The 16,430-nt window shown below is 45.6% G+C and overlaps 1 protein-coding gene across 5 annotated transcripts in view; it reads left to right on the top strand.

Moving 5' to 3' along the window:
- PRPSAP1 (phosphoribosyl pyrophosphate synthetase associated protein 1) overlaps positions 1–9,089 on the top strand; it is a 103,217-nt gene extending 94,128 nt beyond the window's left edge. For all 5 annotated transcript variants that reach the window (XM_063960410.1, XM_063960405.1, XM_063960408.1 and 2 more), the window contains one exon: positions 7,225–9,089. In XM_063960410.1, the coding sequence (XP_063816480.1) occupies positions 7,225–7,383 (159 nt within the window). In that variant the 3' untranslated portion in view covers positions 7,384–9,089. The remainder of the gene's footprint in view (positions 1–7,224) is intronic.
- The last annotated feature ends 7,341 nt before the right edge of the window (positions 9,090–16,430 follow it).

The raw sequence follows: 16,430 nt of genomic DNA, 5'->3' as shown, positions 1-16,430 counted from the left end.
TCCGTAGAGGATGCTGGGCGCCCGCCTAGCGCTACGTTTTCCTGCAGTGGTTATTTAGTTCAGTACTGCCTGGTTTCTAGGTAAATTCTGCCTTTTTTACTGTTTCAGTACTTTTTCAGCTGTTGCTGAGTTTATCCGGTGTGTTGGCCGGATTTGCCTTGTATGAGCTGGTATGAATCTCGCCACTATCTGTGTGGTAGGAGGGGCATAGAGGGAGAAGCCAGCCCACACTGTTAAACTCTTAAAGTGCCAATGGCTCCTGGTGGACCCGTCTTTACCCCATGGTACTAATTTGGACCCCAGCATCCTCTACGGACTACGAGAAAAGGATTTACCGCTAGGTAACCAAAATCCTATTTTCGTATGCTTGGGCAACAGCATACCTGCACCGAGGGTGTTAGGGGGAGGGGCGGTCAACGGCCTCTTGAGGTGCAGATCCGCTTCCCCGCTGCAGGGCCACCGTCCTGAGGGGCTGTTTGTTCAGCGGGGCATGGCGCCTTGGCTGTCGCAGCCCCAGCATGCCGCACACCCCTAACGCTGCCTGAAGGTGGTCATCTGTGGTGAGTACACGCCGGGGACCCCGCTAGGGGGGTCCCTCTGTTTAATATGCTGCTGAAGCACGGGTGAGGCGTACAGGTCCCTCCTGGGGGGGGGAACGACCTGCTGTAGCCCCTGCGTGAGACTGGCTAATATAAGTTGTACCAAGCATTTATGTGAGGCTACAAACCTTAAGAGACATGGCCAGTATAAATATTCGACAGTAGCTCCGGCGCCATGGCGGGGGGCGGAGCTACACGAGAGCGGACGCAGCAGCATTTTGGCGCCTTCCTCTGCATAGCAGCAGCAGCCACAACAGCTCCTCCATATCAGTCCCTGGATCGCTGGTACCGGGTGTAGAAGGGTAGAGCCGCTATATTTGTGCACAATTAACATCCCTCTGAGGGATTTTTCATATTACAGTCTCACTGTTTCCACATATAAAACTCTGACTGTCTCACTGGGACTGTGCAGCGTTGGGTGCGCTGGTGTCCTCTCTCCTGTGTCTCCTCTCACATGCAATAGGGCAGGATTGTATTTTTCAGGCTGTGTTGTATGTGTTTTTTCTGCTTCACAATGGTAAAATAGAAGTTATGCAGTTATGAAGTTAACTCTCCTAGTTCATCTGACTCAATCTCATGTGAACAGTGTAGTCAGTCATCTCAGAATGCTGATAACAAGTTGGAGGAGAACCCAGAGACCTCCTGGTTGGGGGCTATCAAAACTGTGATGTCTGATATGTCATCTCAACTCACTGTCTGCTTCAGGTGCACAAAAACGTGCTCTACCTGCACTCCTATCTGATTCTGATGATGATATACAGGATGATGTGGACCCCATAAGTGGGGATTCCACCCCTACCGTGGGTATTGAACCCCCCATATTGGATATTCGGGATGTGTTAAAGCTCCCCCTGGAGGATGCTAATACTCAGCAGTCCTTTTTCCTTCCACAAGAAGACTTATTTAAAATAGCCTGGAAGAATCCAGATAAAAAATATCTGGTGTCAAAACGGTTTTTGCATACCTTCCCCTTTTGAAGGCAGGAAATTCTGGTTAGAGTCTCCAGCAGTAGACGTCTTAGTCTCTCGCCTCTCTCGCCTTTCTAAAAATACGGTACTCCCTGCTCCAGGCACCTTTACGGTAAAGGACCCGGCTGATAGGAAAATTTAGACCACTCTTAAATTTATTTACATGGCTGCAGGTGTTGCTCAAAGGCCGGTCATTGCAGGTTGCTGGATGATACATGCAATTCATTCCTGGGCTAATCAAATTAAGGAAGGTCTCTCGGGTGATATTACCTTAGTTAATACTGATTCTTTCCTGAATCACATTCAGGACATAGCAAGAGTCCTCTGTGACTCCCTTAAAGAGATTGGCAGTATTAAAGCTAGGACCACGGCTATGGTTGTGTCTGCGCGCAGAGCCATATGGGTGCGTCTGTGTATTGCTGATGCGGACTCCAAACGTATTGTGGAATCTCTTCCCTTCACAGTGAATGGCTCTTTGGAGGTAAATTGGACGCATGGATTTCCAAAGCTACTGCTGGGAAATCTGCGCTTCTCCCTTCGAGGGCTCCACCTGCTAGACGTACCTACCCGGGACCGTCTACTACTCAGTCCTTTCGGTCTTCCAGATTTTGATCTAGGGCCAGAAGGGCCTCCAACGCAGCTAGAGCTTTTGGATCCAGAGGTAAACCCAAGAAACCAGCCGTTGCTGGATCTCAGGACCAGAACATCAGTTCTGCTTCCGCAAAGACTTCTGCATGACTCTGCCCACCCACCCTGAGGGGATCTCGTGGTGGGAGCTTGGTTACGTCACTACAGCAACATCTGGGACGGTTCCTGCCAAGATGCTTGGCTAAGGGACCTTAACTCAGGGTTACAAGCTGGAGTTCGACGGTGCTCCTCCCCAATGATTTTTTCAAATCAAGCTTACCAGCTTTGGAAAATATGCGTGGTATGCTACTACTGGCCATGAACAAGTTGGTCCAGTCCCAGGTCATTGTTCCAATGCCCCTACTTCAACAAGGACAGGGTTACTACTCCAGTCTGTTCGTAGTACCAAAACCAGACAGGTCTGTGAGACCCATTCTGAATCTGAAGTCCTTGAATCCTTTACCTGAAGATTTTCAAATTCAAGATGGAATCTTTGAGAGCGGTGTTCGTTGGCCTGGAACAGCAGGAATTCCTAGTATCCCTGGATATCAAGGAACCTTACCTACATATCCCATTTTGGCCTCCTCATCAGGCCTATCTGAGGTTTGCACTACTGAACGATAACTACCAGTTCCAGGCGTTACCCTTCGGCTTGTCTACAGCTCCGAGGGTGTTCATGAAGGTAATGGCAGAAACAATGTTTCAACTCGGGGTCCGGGGGGTCAATGTAATTCCATACCTGTACGATCTCCGGATAAAAGCGAGTTCCAGGGAGCTTCTATTGCTCCAATTAGATTGCACTATCCAACTTCTGTCTCACTACGGGTTGATCCTCAATCTGCAGAAGTCCCACCTGGAACCGTCTTAGCGGCTGCTGTTTCTGGGGATGATACTGTACCTCAGAAAGTGTTCCTCCCAAAGGAAAAAGTGAGAACACTTCAAGAAATGGTTCGCATGGTGCTTCGACCTGCTCGAGTCTCCATTCTTCTTTGCATAAAATTGTTGGGAAAGATGGTGGCCTCGTATGAGGCAATTCAATTCGGAAGGTTTTATACCAGACAATTCCAATTGGACACCCTGAACAAGTGGTCCGGTTCACGTCATCTGATGCACTGGATGATACGGCTGTCACCCCAGGCCAGGATTTCTTTCCTGTGGGGGCTACAGTTTTCCAACCTGCTGGAAGGTCGACGCTTTGGGATTCAGGATTGGATCCTCCTCACCACGGATGCAAGTCTGAGAATATGGGGAGCTGTCACCCAAGGGGCACAGTTCCAGGGCAGGTGGTCTGCCCAAGAGGCCCTACTTCAGATCAACATTCTGGAACTTCGGGCTATCTACAATGCTCTGATTCAGGCATCCCCTCTACTCCGGGATCAAGTGATCCAGGTACAGTTGGACAACGCCACGGCGGTGGCGTACATCAATCGACAAAGAGGGAACAAAAGCAGGGCCTGCATGCGAGAAGTGTCCAGATTACTCCTTGGGGCATAACGAAATGCAAGAGCACTGTCCGCAATCTTCATTCCGGGAGTGGACAATTGGGAAGCGGACTTCCTAAGTTGCCACGAACTCCACCCGGGGGAGTGGGGTCTACACCCTCCGGTGTTTCAACAGATCGACAGATGGGGTTGCCCACAGATCGACTTGATGGCCTCTCGTCTCAGCAAGAAGCTTCGCTGCTATTGCTCACGAACCAGGGACCCTCAGGCGAGCGCAGTGGATTTCCGCTGACACCGCCTTGGCCTTACCAGCTGGTCTACCTGTTTCCTCTGATTCCGCTGATCCCATGAGTGCTCAAGCGGATCAGACATCAAAGGGTGGAAGTAATCTTGATTGCCCCAGATTGGCCCAGAGGAGTGTGGTACGCGGCTCTTCTGGACATGTCAGTCGAAGACCCTTGGCCTCTGCCAGTGAGAAGAGATCTTTTTCAACAAGGTCCGTTCGTCTACCCGGACTTACGGCGGCTTCGTTTGACGTCATGGAGGTTGAGCGGAACATCCTAGCTCACAAGAGCCTTTCCAAAAATGTTCTTGCTACCATGGTTCAGGCCAGGAAACCTGTGATGTCAAAACACTATCACCATATCTGGAGGAGATATGTCTCTAGGTGCGAGGACCGCATGTATCTGCCTGCGGAGTTCCACTTGGGATGTTTTTTGCAGGCTGGTGTGGATTAGGGCTTACGTCTGTGTCCCATTAAGGTCCAGATTTCAGCTCTCTCCATTGTCTTCCAGAAGAAATTGGCAGTTTTGCCAGAAGTTCAGACCTTCTTGCAAGGGGTGCTTAACATTCAACCACCTTTTGTGCCGCCCACGGCACCCTGGGATTTGAATGTAGTTTTGGAATTTCTACAGTCCTCCTGGTTTGAACCGCTGATGACGGTAGAAGACAAGTACCTCATATGAAAGATGGTGATGTTATTGGCCCTGGCTTCTGCTAGGCATGTCTCAGAATTGGTAGCCTTATCGTTTAAAAGTCCTTCTTACTTGGTATTTTATGAGGACAGAGCGGAGATCAGGACTAGGCAGCAGTTCCTGCCGGCGGTCATCTCTGCATTCCACTTGAATCAGCCTATTATGGTTCCATCAAGTTCTGGCACTTCTGCTCCTCTGGAGGCATTGGATGCTGTACGAGCCTTGAAGATCTATGTCAAGAGAACGGTTCGGACCAGAAAGACTGATTCCTTGTTCGTGCTTTATGATGCGCAGAAAAACGGTTGCCTTGATTCAAAGCAGTCCATTGCTCGTTGGTTTAGGCTTACTATCCAACAGGCCTATGTATCGGCAGCCTTACCTGTTCTGAAGGCCCACTCTACAAGATCGGTGGTGTCTTCCTGGGCGGCTGGCCGTGGAGTCTCGGCCTTGCAACTATGCCGAGCTGCTACCTGGTCGGGGAAGAACACCTTTGTGAAGTTCTATAGGTTTGATACCCTGGCCAAAGAGGATTCCCAGTTTGGGCAGGCGGTGCTGCAGACGTCTCCGCACATTCCTGCCCGTTCTGGAAGCTTTCGAAGGTCGTCCCCATCGTACTAGATTCCCCCAATATCCCTTATGGTTGCTAGGGAAAATAGGATTTTAATTCGCTACTGGTAAATCTTTTTCTCGTAGTCCATAAGGGATATTGGGCACCCGCCTCAGTACGTTGACTTTTCTGCAGGTTGTCTTTTATATGGTTACCTGTTCAGCTGTTGCTGTTTTGTTACCAGCCGTTGCTGGTCGTTTTTTATGTTAGTGGTGTGCTGGTGTGTAAATCTCACCACTCATTATTGTTATGGTCCTTCTCTCATGTATGTCCTTTCTCCTTCGTACACTGTTTTATCTATAACTGCCTGTGGGAGGGGGCATAGAGGGGAAGAGCCAGCACACACAGTGGAAGAAATTTAAAGTGCACTGGCTCCTTTGGATCCTGTCTATACCCCATCGTACTAGATTCCCCCAATATCCCTTATGGACTACGAGAAAAGGATTTACCGGTAGGTAATTAAAATCCTATTTTATTAAAAAACTTTAGAATTATTCCCAGTAAATGCAGTCCCAGAAATTTACGTCAGCATGTAACAGTCTTATTACTTTGGATAATATAAAAAAGCAGTATTGGTGAGTTAGTTTTATAACCCAACAAAAGTTGGTATTTTAAGTTTCAATTCTTGTATGCTACCATTGTAGTATATGTAGTGATGATTGTCGCACAACAGCAGCAGACCTCGGTGGTGTAGGGGGAGAGCATGAATCACCTCTGTAGATATCGTGTAATATAAATTATTATCCTTTATTCATAATACGCCATAAGGGTTCTGGAGTGGCTTATAAAGGGAAAAGTGGTCTGAGATGTAGGAGGACAGCCAGGAGAGGGCAGTATCGCGCAGTCCAGGGAATTTCAGTCATGTAAGGCACAGGTTCTCAAACTAGGTCCTCAGGACCCCACACAGTGCATGTTTTGCAGGTAACCCAGCAGGTGCACAGGTGTATTAATTATACACTGACACATTTTAAAAGGTCCACAGGTGGAACTAATTATTTCACTTGTGATTCTGTGAGGAGACCTGCAAAACATGCACTGTGTGGGGTCCTAAAGACCGAGTTTGAGAACCTGTGATGTAAGGAATTACACGGCTGAAAGCATTTGGTGGTTTTTTTTTGGTGATATCTTACTGCTGATGGACACTAATGGCATGGCTTGTGTGTTTCTTACCCTAATTAGGTCATTGCGTATACAGTGCTTAGACTGAATACACTCCATATCAGTCTGTTTAAAATGCAAGAAGGTTTGGGGACACTAAATCCAGTTCATTGTAACTGGTAGTAGTAGATAGCTACTTAGCGGCTCTGAAATGGATAATCACGGGGTGAAAGGCAATTTACTGATGCACCTATCAAGGTCATTTTAATATAAATTGTTTCATTTGTCTAGACCAGGGGTAGCCAAACCTGGTCCTCGAGAGCTACCAACAGTTAACGTTATCCAGGTCTCCTCACAGAATCGCAAGTGAAATAATTTAAAATGTGTCAGTGAGTAATGAGTACACCTGTGCACCTGCTGGATGTTCTGGAAAACGTGAACTGTTTGTAGCTGTCGAGGACCAGGGTTGGCTACCACTGGTCTAGACCCCATGTTTCCTGCCTTGATTTACACATTCTATTCCTCTACCTTTTTCTCTTTTTCTTCACATTTTATACATGATGCATTTTTTTTACAGTGTAATTTGAAAGAATTGTCTTGTAGTGTTCTGAAATAAGGTCTTTGAAAAAAATATTACTTCTTGCAACCAAATAGTTAACTTATTCCCCTATTAAGAACAAGCAATGCATCACAGTGTATATGCCTATAAATTATATATAAAGTAATTTGTGAAGTGTTAATTGTGATTTTAATTATTCAGTCTTAATTCTATAGACTTGTCAATTTATTCCTGATTCTTAGAGGTGTACATGAGTAGATTGCCAACAGTTTGCCCATTACCAAATCCGCCTTCATTACTTTTTTGGTCCTCCTGTCTGATGTAATTATGTCTGCTCTATTCTGCTCAAGGTTGTTGTAACAAACACCGTTCCACATGAGTTGCAGAAGTTACAGTGTTTGAAGATCAAGACAGTGGACATCAGTCTAATTCTGGCAGAGGCAATACGCCGGATCCACAATGGGGAATCCATGTCCTATCTCTTCCGCAACATTGCGATGGATGATTGAAGGACCTTTAACCACCTTTATCAGTAAAGAGATGGACATATGAAAGTCCTAACTGGATGGCGCTGCATGTTCGGAAAGGGGTAGACGTTAATTGGAATGTCCCGTCCTCTATTGCAACTGCCACTTTACTGTTGGGCTTAAGGGAAGCACTGCATTTATTATCACCTCTGTGAGAACAGATTAAGCATGACTGGAAACAACTTGTAGCATGAACTGTAACATCCCCATAGTTCCATCAAGAACTGGATTACTTAACCTTCTGTTGGAAGGATCCAGATTCTCCACCCAACAGAATTGAAGTGTTAAAGACTTTGTCCCACTACACACAAACCGTATTAATCTACTTGCTACAGTAAGAGGCAGAAAGCATTTCTGGGCAATACAGACCATTTATAAAAACTGAGGGTACTTTTATATAGACAGATACACAGCATAACAATGCTTAATAACATCACAACTACAGCTAGCATGTACAAAGATAGAGATATAACTGCATATGTGTGTGTATTTTTTATATATATATATATATATATATATATATATATAAAAAACCACACACCTACATTTGTACACGTGGTCATGCACATGCTAAGATAAACACATACTAGCTTGTATATGTGCAGTATATAATCTCAAGTTTATGAATAACTGCTTTCATTCACAAACGTGCATGGGTTTTGTATTAAAAACAAAACCTAGTTAAATGTAAATACACAAGTTTATATGTGCATAGGCTGCATAAATTCTGCTGTGTAATAACCACTTGCTTGGTAAGTAGCGAGAGCTGCAGAAGAAGCAACCGTCATCCCTTCCTCAGTCTGCATCTTCTCTGGTTCCTGTCACATGCTGAGAGTTTATTCTAGAGAGAAAAGAAGTGTGGAAGGCACGTGGCTTAATCAGTCATTTCCTTTACTATGTAGATATGTATGTGGATGTGTGTGTAAATATATAATTACATAAATATGTATAGAAATACAGCCTATGTATTTGTGGGTACATATATATATATAGCCAGCGGTATTATCTATATACACCTTTTTTACCTGTATATATTTAGTACTGTATGCTTTAGAGTATCAGTGCTGTAGGAAGCGAGAGACAAGAAATGGCCATAACACTAATGTAAAGGGTCCAGTTACTGTCCCTATTGCATTCCGCATATTGCTCTTCCCTCCAGATATGACTCTACATTGGCCAGGTACATATGCTTGAAATTTGGGCAGTAGCTTATGGGACTGTACTATTCAGTGTTTCTTGAATTATTATACATTTTATAATAATGTATTTGCTGCCATTAAGGCATTTAAAGACCCTACAGCACCAAAGGGTTGATATACGTACCTGTTTACTTTTCATTTATTTCTGGGACAGACAGTTTTTGAATACTGTATTGCATAGTATCATTGGCATACAATATCGTTTTGCATACTGTGTTTTAGTTGCTAATTAAAGTTCACTTTGCTCGTGATTTAACAGACTTACATTTTCTTTTAACAAATTCAATTCAATGCAGAGAAACCAGTGAAAATAAAGACGCCATCATAATAACCACATTGCAATGACTCAGAATATCTCTTAGGGTAGGATCATCATTAAACTATAGCTTTTATTAAAGTCAAAATCATAAAGTTGATGTAATATAACATGATATGGGTGTGTGTCAGTCTGTTGTTGTATAAGGCTTTATTAAATTTTTTTATTGCTTCTTTTCGCACCTTATTAATATATGGGAATAAAACAATACAGCCTGACACACAAATACTCCACACAGATAGCTGATGCATGCATAAAATGTCCACACTTACAAAGTCAACATAGACGTAATGTCCACGTTGTTAATGCTGACAGGTATAATATGGACAGTCCATGTTACTTTTCTCCTTCGGGGTCCACAGAAGATCTACAGGATATACATTGTGTTGTACGTGGCGTGGGAGGGTCAGGCACCAAATGGTTAAACTTTTGCGCTCCGACGATGCCCCTATAACCCCGCCTCCTTGTCTCTAGCCCTTTCATTTTCATACCGTCAATGCTAGTGCAAACAGGGTAGGTTCTGATGGTACTTCACTTTAACTATACCTAAGTGAAGGTTGTCACATTGCTGCGTATGTTTACACTGATGTGTGAATAATATTGTTGCTATGTCCTCACGAGGCAAGGGTAATGATGCAGCGCCTGCACCTACATTAATATGTTTCTCCTGTAAAGCAGGGTCAGACCCTCAGGACTTGATGCAGGTTGGGTTGTGTGCAAACTGTCATAGGTTCACAAACATTAAACATGTTGACTAACCAACTTTAGGCCAGGAATCTGTATAAGTACAAGAACCCCCTTGGGCATCTTTTGCACAGGTTCTATCGAATATAGTGAATTGTTTGGCTGTTCCTGCTATATCTCCGGTTATGGGTTGTCCACCAATCCCATCCACATTTATGCAACAACCCCCATGGATGAATGTGCTGTCACACTCGGTGCAAGACTTGGCTCAGATCTCTGCTGCCTTTCAGCAATTGTTAGTCATACAGGCCTAGGGATGCGAAAACGTATAGATATAGGGTGCTTCCCTCACAATCTACGCAGTTTTCAGAATCAGGATGAAGCCAAATTTTTTCTCTGAGACTGCCTCAAAAGAGGAGAAGCACCGCACCTCAGTGGATATACCGGAGTTAATTTGTGTGGTGAAATCCATATTATCAATGAAAGAAATAGAAGATCCTATACTAAGGTCTAAGGCTCCAAATTTTAAACGTCCAAAAACCGTAAAGGCTGAATTTCCAGACTCAGATCAGTTTGACGGAAATTGTACAAGAGGTATGGGAAACACCCAGTAAGAAGTTTAAAGTAACCCCAAAATTTGTCTCTTACTATCCTCTTCCGTCTGGGGAATGTATGAAAAGGTAAGTTCCTGCCAAGGTAGATGCTCACGTAGTACAACTGGTGCCACAAGTCTACATTACCTCTTCCATCAACATCTTTGAATGATGCAACAGACATAAAAATTGATAGCTATCTTAAGACTGCATTCTCCCTAACAGGGGCAAGTACAAGATCAGCGATGGCCACTGCATGGGTGGCTTAAGTCGTGACAGGCTGGGTAGAAGCTTTGGAGAATATCCTCTCCGTTCATGAAACAAGAGAACAATTATCCCATATACAGTAGCTAATATAAAACAAGCAGCCACCTATATGGAAGAAGCAGCCCTAGATATGGCTATATTAGCTTTTCAAGCTTCAGCTTCCTTGGTAGCAGCTTGCACAGAAGTTTGGCTACGTTCATGGAAGGCTGACATGGAATCCAAAAAGGTTTTGGAATCCCTACCCTTTGTCGGAAATATTCTGTTTGGAACAGAATTGGACATTTTATTATCTAAGCGGGGTTTCCTTCAACATCAAAACCTAAATTCATTATTTTCCAGTCCTTTCGGCCCCAAGGTAGAGCAAAGGGAAAAGCTTGTGTCAAACAGTCTCAATCAAATAAAGCTGTTAAGACTAAGGCCAAACAGGCTTGGTCAGCCAGATGCCAGACTTCTAAAACAGAAGACAAGTCCTCTGCCTGAGGGCATGGGCCTCCACCTGGGGTATCCCAGGGTGGGCGGCCGACTTTTTCAATTTGCACAGGTTTGGCAGCAGTCCACCACATATACCTGGGTGCAAGAAGTGGTGTCTCATGGGTACGCCTTTTCCTTCACAAAGCACCCCCCTCAACAGTTCTTTTGTACTAGCCCGCCATCGGTAGCATTGAATGCCAGGGCTTTACAAAATGCAACATAGAATTTTCTACAATCAGCACAACAAGGACTGGGTTTCTATTCTACTCTTTTCCTGGTTTAGAAGCCAAATGGGTCCCATCAGCCCATTCTCAATCTCAAAACTCTGAGCAAATATATTTGGGTGCCTCAGTTCCATATGGTAACATTTCGGACCATTATCCTGGCAGTGGAGCCATGGGATTTCCTGGTGTACCTGGACATTCAAGATGCTTACCTACATGTACCAACAGCACTCTCTCATCAGTGCTATCTCAGGCTCGCTATCCTTCAGCAACATTTCCAGTTTCAGGGACTACCCTTAAAGTTACATCCGATCAATACTTGGATGTAATGATTGAATGGAATTGTTCAAGCTTTTATACTAAAGGGCCCTACACATTGGCCGATCCGCCGCCGAGCTGTCCGACGGCGGATACGGCCGACGGGTGACCCGGCGGCGGAGGGGCAGTGACGGGGGGAGTGAAGTTTCTTCACTCCCCCCGGCTCCGTAGCAGTGCAGGCAAATATGGACGAGATCGTCCATATTGGCCTGCATGTACAGCCGACGGGGGACCAGCGATGAACGAGCGCGGGGCCGTGCATCGTTCATCGCTGGAGCCTCCACACTCAAAGATATGAACGGTATCTCGTTCATTTATGAACGAGATCATTCATATCTTTGATGTCGGCCAGTGTGTAGGGCCTATAAGGTTGATCAGAAATCTGATTGCAACACAGCATTGCCTGAACACAGCCATCATTCCATTAAAGAAAAGGACTACTGTACTTGCAGTTCCTCAGGGTTAGGAGGATTACCAATAATGAGATGACGGCAGAGATTAAGATTGACAAAATGATGAACAACTTCCAAGTGAGAGGTTATTCACGTTAGGATGGCACGAGAAAAACAAGATGAATTGGCTTGTTCAGATCATAATTCTGTCAGGTTGATTAATACTACCTTAGTTCCTCTCCCAGCACATGTTGGCGGATCTCTGCGTGTGCAGATCATCCGTCCTCCCTGACACATGCTTCGCTGCGCTCTGCATGTGGGGGTGGGGGGAGTGATAATATAGACTAAATGATGCTCGGAGGGGTTAAAATAGTAATAAAATAAAAATGTGTCACTGGGTACGGAGGAGGGGATGTGGTTATAAAACATGTTTATTTGCTACTAAGTGGGTGGTGGGGGCTACTATTAGATTTTTAGAACATGGGGGGGTCTATTGCTGAAAGGGGGTTGGAAGTTATTTTATAATGGGGGTTACTGGATATATTATTAAAAATACTTTTTCAACTTTAATAAGTAATTTCAAAAACAAAACAAAATCTGACCGGTTTTGTGGGAATGAAAGTCAGTTAAGTGGTTAAATCTTTAAAATTTCCAGGATCATGATTGGGTGCAAAAGAGGGAAGAATTTGAAAGACTGGCTTATCCATAATCATGTGACATCAAGTTCCCCTATTTCAGATACTCATTTTCTCACGAAAAACCAGTACATGGAAATCATCATCTTTGTTTTTCACATCCACATTCAGGAAAGCGTATCCCTATTAAACATGTCTTAAGTTGCACAAGTTGGTACATATTGTATATAATTAAATGCCCTTACTACATAGTTTATGTAGGCAAGACTTTGTGTTCTTTTCACAAAAAGATTGGCACAGCATTATTCAGCCATTAAACCAGAGATTTTCAACCTTTTACAACTAGCGGCACACTGAACAAGATTTAAATATTGCCAAGGCACACTCAAATATAATGGTGATGCATGGTGCAGTTGCGTGTCCTGGGATGTCATGTCGTAGCTTCTCCATAGGTAATGCCTGAACCACATCTGAGAAAGCCAGAAGAACCCAACACTGCCCGGGCCCAAAATTAAAGCTGGCTCTGCAACCACTAAACCCACCAATATTGTTTGTTCCAGGGCCTCAGTAGCAGCAAAACACTGATGGGCCTGGCTCTGCTTCTATGGCGGCACACCTGGAGACTACTCAGGGCACACTAGTGTGCCACGGCACAGTGGTTGAAAAACACTGCATTAGACAATCCCCTTCAGAATTCAATTCAAGCTTCTTATCCTCACTTATAAGGCCTTCTCCCTTTTACACCTGATCTACCTTTACACTCCCACCCGTCCTCTTTGCTCCTCAAATGCCCACCGCCTCTCCTGCCTACTAATTTCTTTCTCCCACTCCTTCCTCCAAGATTTTGTTTGTGCTGCTCCCTATCTCTGGAATTCTCTACCTCTCGCCATCTGCTTTACATCTCTCTCTCAAACTTCAAACAGGGTCTCGAGACCCACTTCTTCATCAATCCCAGCAGTCTCTCATCCAAAAGGGGAGTACACACTAGGTGATTTCAGCCTAAAAAATAAATAACAATGTCGTTATCATTAATTTTTAGGCTTATATCGTCCAGTGTATATGGGGTAATATTGGTGACCGATGCGCGCTCCCGCATGTCGTTCAGTGTTCACCAATATGGAGCTGACATGCAACTCAACCCGTCAATGCCGGCAGTGACGTCACTGAACGTTATTGTTGAACGATAACGTTCAGTGTGTACGCCCCATATCGTTGAACAATATAGTCGTCCAAGCCTCTGTTCCACACTGTCTTTTTCCCCTATCTGTGTCACCAATGTCTATTTCCCCTTCTCTTTAGAATGTAAACTCTCATGGGCCCTCTCCCCTCATCTGGTTTTCCGTCTCTTACTTAGACTATCTTCTACTTCTTACTCAATACAACAGCACCCAACCCCCTGTATTTGCCATCCTGATGCTTATTTCAGTGCATGACTGCTGATGCAGCAATGTTTACTGTATATATTATGATTTGTTTTGCATATTTACTTGTTGTGCCTGATATTGTCTGGTTTATGTGTTAATTGGGAGCCTGTTGGGGCGCTTTACACATTGCTTATGTAGAATGTGATTGTTGCCAGTGGCAGCGACGAACAACTCCCGGCCAGCCACAGCTGAGCTGGCCGGGAGTTGCTCCACAAATACAAAAGCATTGCCGCTTTGCGATGGTTTTGTATTTGTGTGGGGGGGAAGGGGGGGCTGGACTGGCATGCGGGGCGGACTAGCCCTGTGCTTGGTGTCCCCCCGCATGTCAGGGAAGATGATCTTAGCTGTGCTACCATAGTTCAGTAGGCTTTTTGCTACTGACTGCATAGAGAGTTCTATATAAGACATTTTTCTAATTACATCAAAAAAATTCTCTTACGTCCTAGAGGATGCTGGGGACTCCGTAAGGAGCATGGGGTATAGACGGGCTCCGCAGGAGACATGGGCACTTTAAGACCTTTAATGGGCGTGAACTGGCTCCTCCCTCTATGCCCCTCCTCCAGACTCCAGTTAGATCCTGTACCCAGAGGAGACTGGTCACACACTAGGGGAGCTCTACCGAGTTTCTTTAGAAAACAGACTTTGTTAGGTTTTTTATGTTCAGGGAGACCTGCTGGCAACAGACTCCCTGCTTCGTGGGACTGAGGAGAGAGAAGCAGACCCACTTTCCTGGACTGATGGGCTCTGCTTCTTAGGCTACTGGACACCATTAGCTCCAGAGGGTCTGAACACTGGTGTCGTCTAGCTGTTCGTTCCCGGAGCCGCGCCGCCGTCCTCCTCACAGAGCCAGAAGATTGAAGCCGGGTGAGTATAGGAAGAAAGAAGACTTCACAGGCGGCAGAAGACATCAGAGCTTCGGAAGGTACCGCGCAGCGGTCGCGCTGAGCGTCTTTGCTCCTGCACACACACTAGGCACTGCAAGGTTGCAGGGCGCAGGGGGGGCGCCCTGGGCAGCAAGGAGTACCTCATAAAAACGACTGGCAAGCTATATACACTGCATTACAGGGTATTTGAAACCCCCGCCAGTATAAATATTAGCGGGACCGAAGCCCGCCGTCGAGGGGGCGGGGCTTCGTCCCTCAGCTCTAACCAGCGCCATTTTATCCACAGCTTGGCTGCAGAGACGCTGCTCCCGGACCCTGCCCTGATATCTGCAGGTAACAGGGTACAAAACGAGGTGGGGGCACAATATTTGGTGCTGATTTGATATATATATTATATATATATATATATATATATATAAAACGCGCTATACAGGTCTGGGGTATTGTTATATTTCAGACTGGCGGCGTTGGGTGTGAGCTGGCAACTTCCTCTCTGTCTCTCCTTGTGGGTCTGTCCTCTATAATTCAGTGTGTGTGGGGGTGTCAGTACGTCTATGTCGACATGTCTGAGGCGGAAGGCTATTCGAGGGAGGAAGAGGAGCAAAATGTGATAGTGACTGAGTCGGCACCGCCGACTGCTGATTGGGTAGACATGTGGAATGTTTTGAATGCAAGTGTGGCTTTTTGCATAAAAGATTGGACAAAGCTGAGTCTCAGAACCAAGCATGGAGTCAATCCATGGATATTGCTGTGTCTCAGAACCCGTCAGGGTCCCAGAAACGTCCCTTTACCCAGATAGCAGACACTGATACCGACACGGATTCCGACTCCAGTGTCGACTATGATGAGGCGAGGTTACACCCACGGGTGGCCAAGAGTATTCAGTACATGATTGTAGCAATAAGGGATGTATTACATATCACAGAGGACCCTTCTGTCCCGGACACAAGGGTCTGTATGTTTAAAGAGAAGAAACGTGAGGTAACGTTTCCCCCATCTCATGAACTGAACGCGCTATTTGAAAAGGCTTGGGAAACTCCAGACAAGAGGCTGCAGGTTCCCAAGAGAATTATTATGGCTTATCCTTTCCCCTCACAGGACAGGTTACGGTGGGAATCCTCTCCCTCAGTGGATAAAGCCTTTGACGCGGTTATCCATAAAAGTGGCCCTACCGTCGCCGGACACGGCGACACTAAAGGATCCTGCGGACCGCAAGCAGGAAACCACTTTAAAATCAATTTATGCGACTACGGGAGCCGACCTCAGACCGGCAGTTGCGTCGGCATGGGTGAGTAGCGCGATTGCAGCTTGGGCAGATAACGTGTCATATGACATGGACACCCTCGACAGGGATACTGTTCTGTTAACTTTGGGTCACATCAAAGACGCAGCGTTATACCTAAGGGAGGCTGCGAGGGATATTGGCCTCTTGGGATCAAGGGCCAATGCCATGGCAATTTCAGCTAGGAGGTCGCTGTGGACCCGTCAATGGACTGGTGATGCTGACTCCAAGAGACTTATGGAGGCTCTGCCTTACAAGGGTGAAGTTTTGTTTGGGGATGGCCTCGCGGACCTGGTTTCCACAGCTACCGCGGGTAAGTCTTCTTTCTTTTTCATCCACT

This window comes from Pseudophryne corroboree, chromosome 3 (assembly GCF_028390025.1).
Source record: "Pseudophryne corroboree isolate aPseCor3 chromosome 3, aPseCor3.hap2, whole genome shotgun sequence".
Lineage (NCBI taxonomy): Eukaryota > Metazoa > Chordata > Amphibia > Anura > Myobatrachidae > Pseudophryne > Pseudophryne corroboree.
The sequence above is the reverse complement of the archived record's forward strand: the minus strand, read 5'-3'. Positions and strand labels throughout refer to the sequence as shown.